Source organism: Mirounga leonina, unplaced genomic scaffold, assembly GCF_011800145.1.
Source record: "Mirounga leonina isolate KUSES-001 unplaced genomic scaffold, KU_Mleo_1.0 Mir_170, whole genome shotgun sequence".
Taxonomy (NCBI): Eukaryota; Metazoa; Chordata; class Mammalia; order Carnivora; family Phocidae; genus Mirounga; species Mirounga leonina.
The window spans coordinates 509,472-517,350 of record NW_023270433.1 but is presented as its reverse complement, the minus strand read 5'-3'; the positions used below and the strand labels follow the sequence as shown (position 1 = coordinate 517,350).

Here is a 7,879-nt window from a genome sequence, read left to right as displayed (position 1 = left end):
GCTTCCACTTGCTCTGGAAGCAGGTAGCCAGGTCCTGGACTGGGAGGCAGGACAGGGCAGAGTGGGGCTGAGGACAGAGGAGGAGGAAGTCCACCATAGGAGCGAGGGAGTGCACCCACCCGGGGCTCGTGTTCAGGATGGAAAGAGACTGGGCACTTCGGCCGGGCTCCTCCAACCCAGATGAAGGGAACAGGACTGGAGGTGAGAGTGGTGAGGGGGTGTTCTCAGTGTGTCCGCGGGGCTAGCAGAGGCCCAGCAGTGGGGGGGTCCCGAGCCCCACCCGCGGGACGGCGGGACGTGGGCAGGTGCTGGTGACACTCGTGGGGACCGTCCGTCCCTTGTCCTTGTCACCCGTCCCGCTGTGGGCTCCCGGTGGGGGCACGGCGAGCGGGACTAACCCGGCCCCCGGCCCGCCCCCGTGGCAAGTAGGCCCCGCCCTGTGCCCCGCCCACCTCGGTGACCCTGAGGACCTCCTTCACCGAGAAAGTAGAGGCCCCTAGAGCCCCAGGTGGCGCCACCCCCCCCCCCCCCGTGCCAGGAGCCCCTCCTGGAAGTCCCGAGTCGCTGCAGGGGCCTCTGCCTTCTCAGCCCATGTCCCTACTGACACCCCGTGTATGTCTTACTTGCTGTCACGCTCTTAGCACTTGTGTTAGTCAGGGTTCTCCGGAGAAACAGAACCAACAGGTGCACAGAGAGGGAGAGACTGTGAGCAGTTGTGGGGGCGGGCAAATCCGGAATCTGCAGGCTGGTCCGACAGGACGAGACCCGGGGAAGAGCTCTGGCTGCCTCCGCTTGAGTCTGGGGGCACGTTCCCCTCCCCTTCGACTGACAGGCCTCCAACACCCCCTCACCACCCACACCTCCAGTCCCGTTCCCATGTTAGGAAGGGTCATCTGCCTCAGACGAGTCTACTGCTGCAAATGTTGATCTCATAAAAATACCCACCCGGCGCCTGGGGGGCTCAGTCGGTCAAGCCTCCAGCTCTTGGTTCCCGCTCAGGTCGTGATCTCAGGGTCGCGGGAGGGAGTCCCACCTCGGGATCCGTGCTCAGCAGGGGTCCCCCTTCCTCTCCCTCTGCCCCTCTGTTCCTCCCCTCCCCCCATGCTCTTGCCCCCCCATAAATCAATAAATAATACTTTCCCAGCAACCTGTGACTATTTGACCAACTCTGTGGGCACCCGTAAAATGAACCATCACAGCACGCAGCCCCAGAAACGCTCCCGTAGACAGGCTCTGCTCCTCTGTTTACCTAAGAGAACACCCAGGGGAGGCTTGTATCCTCGATGGCTCTCAGAGCCCGAGCTCAGCTGTGACTCGCGACTTGGCTTGCCTTCCATGTCGGCCATCCTCCTTCCCCTGTTGGGCCTGTGGGTCCTGGGACCTGGGAGCCACTCTGCTCACTTATGGCTTCTGTCTCCTCCCTGTGTGACCTGGGCCAGCTCTCTGACCCTGCAGGCTTCCTTACCTGAGGAACAGGAGTGCTGAGTCCTGGCCTGGCGGACCTGTGAGGACCCACGCCTGTGGCATGCCTGGGAGGGCACCTGGGCAGCTTCCTCAGTAAATGTCCGTGAGCCTCTGCCCCTGAGGACTTGCTTCCTCACCAGTGGGGTCTGGGTTTCCTGATCTACTGGCCTGGAGGTGGGTGGGTACCCACGGCGGGATCCTGTCCTTCCTGAATCCCCCCATGTGGACATCCCTCCCACTCCCCATCCTCCCTACCTTCCCTACAACGTTTGCTCGGGGTCATTCCTGCATCTGTGCTCTGCCCTTCACAGCCCCTGGGGCCACCGCCTCAGTGCCTCTCCCACCAGCCCACCTAGGTCCCACCTAGGGCTCCTCAGTGCCGACAGCTGCGGCCCCCCACACCCTACCCCATCCTTGCAGCTCAAACCTTCGACCTGACACCCCCTCACCACTCTCACCTCCAGTCCTGTTCCCTTCATCTGGGTTGGAGGAGCCCGGCCGAAGTGCCCAGTCTCTTTCCATCCTGAACACGAGCCCCGGGTGGGTGCACTCCCTCGCTCCTATGGTGGACTTCCTCCTCCTCTGTCCTCAGCCCCACTCTGCCCTGTCCTGCCTCCCAGTCCAGGACCTGGCTACCTGCTTCCAGAGCAAGTGGAAGCAGCTGGAAGGGACCCCCCCCCCCCAGTGTCTGCACCCACAGATCTGCCCCCCCCCCGAGACTGTCCCCTCTCCCGCCCCATCATCATTTCCCCTCGCTAGGGCCAGCCCATCAACATACTGTGAGCCTTTCCATCTTAACCCCCTCCGCAAGGTCACACCCCCCTATCGCTCTACTCCCCTTTGCAGCAAAACTGCCTCAAAGAGTTCCCCCACCGCTGCGTGGGACCCCAGGACGAGCTCCCGCGGCTCGCCCGTCCCAGCAGAGCCGGGCTGGCGCGGCCGGGGCGCCAGCTCGGCCACAGCCCGGCCCGGCTCCGCCCTACCCCCTGGCGTCCCGGGGACCCCAAGCCCGGCCCACCTCGGCCCGCGCCCCAGCGGTCGCTCACCTGAGCCAGCGGGGTCCGCCCGGAACCCTGGCCCGGCCGCGGCCGCGGCGGCCCGACGGCTTTCCCCGGCGCACCGAGACCCACACGGCCCGGGGCGCGCGAGGCGGGAAACGCGAGCGCCGGGAGCTCCCGGCGGAAGCCCGGAGGGGCGCGGCCGAAGCGGGGAAGGGGCGGGGCCGGATTAGAGGGGCGGTCCCTGGGGGCGGGGCCTGCGGGCGGAGGGGCCCGCTGGGGGGGCGGCGACGCTCGGCCGCCAGGGGCGCCGTGGGCGGCAGGAGGCGTGGCGCACCTGCGGCTCGCGGGCTGCGCGCGCTCCGAGGGCCAAGCGCCCCCTCGGTCTGGACCCCCTGCCGGCCTCTAGGGGGGCCCCCACGTCCTGAAGCTCCTGCTCCGCGGCCCTCGGCCCCCCGTCGCCCCGCCGGGTCCCCCACGGGACCCCCACCGCCGCGGCCTCGCCCGCCGCGCTCCCGCCCGGAAGCCGGGCGCCCGCCGCCGTCTGGCGGGTGTCCACGCCGCCATGCCCTCTCTAGGAGACCTGGTGCGCGACTGGCAGCGGGGCGTGCAGGCTGTGGCGCGCGGGGACTGGGGCTGCGCCCTCCGCCTCTTCTCGGGCGACCCCGAGCCGCCCGCCAGGACGTGCTTCAACGTGGGCTGCGTGCACCTGCTGGCCGGGGACCCGGAGGCCGCGCTGCGGGTGAGCCGGCGCGCGACAGCCAGGCACCAGGGTTGGTGGCAGAGCCCCCACCCCTTGGGAAGGCTGTTCCCCGACCCTGGGGAATCTCACCGTGCGATAAAGACCCAGCTGCAGGGGTGAGCCCGGGGTCCCCGTCCTTCTTCCGGATGGTCATCTGGGGATGTCCCCGCAGCGTTCTGCCTCAGTGACCACCGAAGGCAGGGGGGAGCCGTGTGGTCGAGGGACCCCACGCTGGACTCAGTCAGGGCGTGATGGGGGCGGCCTCCCTCGCCGTCTCCTCGAGGTGATGACCATGCGCCAGACTCTGTGGTCACAGGGAAGGCCTGGGGTCCTGCAGGCTCAGGTGCTCGTCGTGGTAATACCTAGAAATAGGCTGGACGCTGGATCCTGCTTGCGAGGGGCTTGCCTGTCCCCCAAGGTGTAGAGTTTAGAGCGGGGACTTCATCAGACAGCTGTGGCGATGGGAAGGAGATGAGGTCTGTCTTGTTGGTACCCAGACCCCAGATCTAAGTACTCATCTTTTCCCCAGTCTGTTCCCCAAAACAGAACCAAGAGCTCAAGAGTGCACACCGGCTGGCACACCGGCTGCCCGCTGCTGAGAGGGCAGCACAGAACCACCCTCTGCCCTTTAAACACTTTGTGTTCTTTAAAGTGATGCATGTTCCCCAGGTGCATACAAAAATCCAGCAGCACCCTACTCATTCTCTGGTCCCCAAATCGCCAACAGAAAGAACCAGGATCCTGCAGTTTTTGAGACAATCGGTGGCAGCTACCTGGAAAATGACACAAATGAAAAGAGAATTAGATGTAGGAGAGCATCAATGTCGATATCTTGTAAAACTTCACCACGGGAGTTGGGGGGGAGACTGGGCAAAGGGTACGAGGGATCTCCTCTGTCATTTCTTGCATCTGCATATGAACCTACAATTCTTAGTAACAATTTCAGTTTTAAAGTGTTATCCAAGAAAGGGAATATAATCACCAGACACTAGGTAGCTCAATCAATAGTAGATATAAGGCCAATCCATTTATCACTTATTCATAAACTGTGAGTTAACTAGAGAAGGGACAGAGGTGGTGAGCAGGAGAATATGGTATTAAATTCTTTACCCCAAGAGAAGAGGGAGGACTGTCCAAAGTCAATAAAATTAAGTAATAATAGATGGGCACATTAGTTGGAAATATGGAGATTTTTTAAAGCAGATGGAATGGCTATAATTATTAAAACTGTCTCTGAGGAGCAGGGCAGGGTGAGGAGGGGTGTAGGTAGGAAAGCAGTCTGTTGATAGGAACCCTATGTGACCTTGACTTGGCTGCTCTGTGTGGCAGGGTAGCAAACAAATGGATTTCTCTGGCACTGAGTGTCCCCCCATCAATGTCTCTGTGTGTACCTTCAACCTTAGGTCAATCCCAGTTCTGCAGTAAGCCCCCCATTTGGCCAGATTTGTAAGACCATGATGCCCCTCCTATTACCCGTGTTTAACTGATGACTACTGTTCTGGTTAGGAATAGTCAACCTCGTTTGAGTGAAGTTTAGGGAAGAGCTGTACTTTACATACATACTAAGACTTTTGTGTTCTTGTTCTTTCTAGTACTTTTTAAAAGATTTTATTTATTTATTTGAGAGAGAGAGCACGAGCAGGGGTGATGAGACAGAGGAAGAGGGAGAAGCAGACTCCCCACTGAGCAGGGAGCCTGATGTGGGACTCGATCCCAGGACGCCGGGATCATGACCTGAGCCGAAGGCAGATGCTTAACCAACTGAGCCACCCAGGCGCCCGTCTTTCTGATTCTCATAGATAAGAAGTGTCATTTTGTATGAACTATCACAAATAGGATTTTAAAAAGACAAAAATCTTGTATAATTCCATGCCCCAGAGGTAACTATTATTAATGCGCTGGAGTGTTCCCTTTTGTTGTTTCCCCTTGTCCTCATGGCAGACAGTTGGTTTATGACAACACCTCGCTGTGCTCTTTGCATTTCGGGAGCTCAGGCTGATTCTGGTTGTGGCACCAAGGAAAACCGAATGGTGATGCAGGTGCACAGACATGAGCTCTGGAGGCCCCGACTGGTGCAGGAAACTTCTATCTGCAGGTGGCTGTCCTGGGGTCCAATGGAATTCCTTGGCCCCCTGCCACTGGTCATCTGCCTGGACTGCGTGACACAGGGGTGATAGAATTGCAGACCTTGGCGATCCGTGGGCATTTCTGTCCCCAGGCATTTGACCAAGCAGTGACCAAGGACACCTGCATGGCTGTTGGCTTCTTCCAGCGAGGAGTGGCCAACTTCCAGCTGGAGAGGTGAGCACAGGGATGCTTTGTTTCTCCTCTGATGGCTCCTTTTCTCTGAAAAGTCCATTCTTATGCTCCCCCCTCCCCCTCTCTCCCCATGGGTCACCTCCTCTTGCCAACCCCCTCCTCTACAGCCCCAGGGAAGCCTGGAGAAGATACTGTGCTCATGCTGGAGCGGGACACAGGGCAGAGCTACATGGGGAGACTTCTCTCTATGCCGAGGTTCACAGAGTGCTTTCATGGGCATCCCCTCCTTTGTTCCTCAGCACATTTTTGCCATAGCAGGGATGGTGTGATTATACGCATTCTGCAGATGTGGAAACCGAGAGTAGGGCTGCAGTAATGGTGTGTCCCGGGACACAGAAGTGGTTGGGGTCCTCAATGCTCACCTGGGCTCTTTGCACTGTGGTCCTTCCCAGAGAAGGAAACATTCTGCAGGACAAGCTCATCTTCCCCCTATCTCACCTAGCCCCCAGGACAAGCCCCGCAGATGGCCCCATGCCAAGCAGGCAGACTCTGGGGGCAACCTCCTCCTCACATGGGTCCAGGAGACTGCCTGGGGGAGATAGGGATTCCAGTGGAGGCTCAGGAGCTTCCGGCAGGTCTCTGCAGAGGGAGGCCCGCAGGGAATGGGGGTCCTGAGAAGCAGGAGGGAAATGCTCAGGGCACTCTACACAGCCAGGGCTGGAAGAGGGCCTGGGGTGCAGACAGGGGCCCCAGGCAGGGGAGTGAGATTTCCAGAAGTCAGAGCTGTATGAGAGCTGACATCACCTCACACCCCAGGCATGGTGCCCCCTCTACCTCCCACAGCCACGTCTGTATGTCGATCCCTTGACCCATTGGTTGGGACTTGAGTGCCTACCATGTGCTAGGACCTGGGTGGCCACCACTGCTCCCTAGCAGGTGTCCCTGGAGATGGGGGCGGGGGAAGGCTGGGGCAGGGCTTGGCCCCTTTCCCTACAGCCACTGAGAACACCCCCCCAACCCCCAACTGCCCACAGGTTCCAGGAGGCCCTGTCCGACTTCCGGCTGGCCCTGGCACAGCTAAGGGATAATGCCACCATTGACTACACGCAGCTGGGCCTGCGGTTCAAGCTGAAGGCCTGGGAGGTGAGCTTGCCCAGACTTGTACGGGGAGCTGGTCTTCAAGAGGTGGGGCCAGCTGGGGGCCCTGGGGGTGCTGTCTGTGGGTGGATGGCCCGGGAGCCCCTTCAGGCCCCGTCCTCTGGGGCCCACTGTCTTGTTACTGTCACAGGTGGGGTCATGTTGACTGATATGCTCCCTCAGGCCTGAGACACCCCGCTACCCCTACTGACCACACTTTCACCCCAAGGAATCTTAGGGGCAGAAGAGGTGGGAGGCCACCAGGAGAAAGGCAGGGGAGGGTCAGAATCAGCAGAGAGAGGCAGGTGGGGTCAGAAGGAATACAGCTTGGCTGTGAGCCCCCACCCTAGGCTCTCCGTGTGGCTGACACCAAGGGAGGGGAATCGAGAGGACACCCCCAGCACTCCCGGAAACATGCTGCCTGGAGCCTTCTCCAAGCAGCCTGTGTTGCAATCAACAAATCGTGGGAAAGTCCACAGCCTGGGTGGGTCCCCTGGCTGGGTGGGCTCCACAGCCTCCCCTGGCCCAGGGCACCCAACAGTGCAGGGTGGGGCATGGGGCGTCGGCCTGGCAGTGACCCCCAGCCAGCTGTGTAGCAGCATCTCCAGAGGGTGGCCAGCTGGCTCTGGGAGTGTGGGGTCACCTGGCAGGCCATGGGGACGGAGGGCCGCGGGAAGAACGGGTTGGTTTCTCTTGACATAGGGCCGAGCTGGGCAAGCACTTGCTGCCCCTGCAGCAGCCGAGGGGTCAGCGGGCAGCGTCGGCTCCCAGGAGCACGGGGCAACTTCGCTTCTGCCCTCAGCACATCCCGCTGGCGACAGCCTTCACCCGACCCAACCTGTCCGTCCAACGTGTTTTCACGCGGGGGTGGGCGTGAGGAAGGGGACAGGACAGAGGAAGGGGCTCCTTGGACAGCACCCCAGAGCAGGGCACTGGGCAGGGCGGCACACAGTCGAAGGGGCCGCAAAAGGGGTCAGGCCAGATGCAGAATGGGGGTGAGGCAGGCGGAGAGGATGCTCCCCGAGCTCGGCGATCTGCCCCGATGTTCGGAGCAGAGAAGCGCCAGAGCGATGAACCGCTGCAGCTGGGGCGTCTGGAGAGTGAGGCCTGCCCGGCAGAGCCACTGAGCCAGGCAGGCTCCTTCAGGCTGGGCACCCAGAAGAGCGCTCGGACGCTGTGCCTGAGGCGCGGCGGGGCCAGGGGCGGGGCGGGGGCGGGGCCAGGAGAGGCGTCAGGGGTGGGGCTGGAGGCGGGGCCAGGAGAGGCGTCAGAGGCGGGG

At 61.4% G+C, this 7,879-nt stretch overlaps 1 protein-coding gene across 5 annotated transcripts in view; it reads left to right on the top strand.

The window, feature by feature from the left end:
• Positions 1 to 3,004: 3,004 nt before the first annotated feature.
• Positions 3,005 to 7,879, top strand: part of NOXA1 (NADPH oxidase activator 1) — a 10,123-nt gene continuing 5,248 nt past the window's right edge. For 4 of the 5 annotated variants that reach the window (XM_035015364.1, XM_035015366.1, XM_035015363.1 and 1 more), the window contains exons 1-3: positions 3,005 to 3,204; positions 5,423 to 5,505; positions 6,498 to 6,606. In XM_035015364.1, the coding sequence (XP_034871255.1) occupies positions 3,028 to 3,204; positions 5,423 to 5,505; positions 6,498 to 6,606 (369 nt within the window). In that variant the 5' untranslated portion in view covers positions 3,005 to 3,027. Of the gene's footprint in view, positions 3,681 to 5,422; positions 5,506 to 6,497; positions 6,607 to 7,879 lie in introns of all 5 variants that reach the window. The other variant, XM_035015367.1, reaches the window with a different exon arrangement.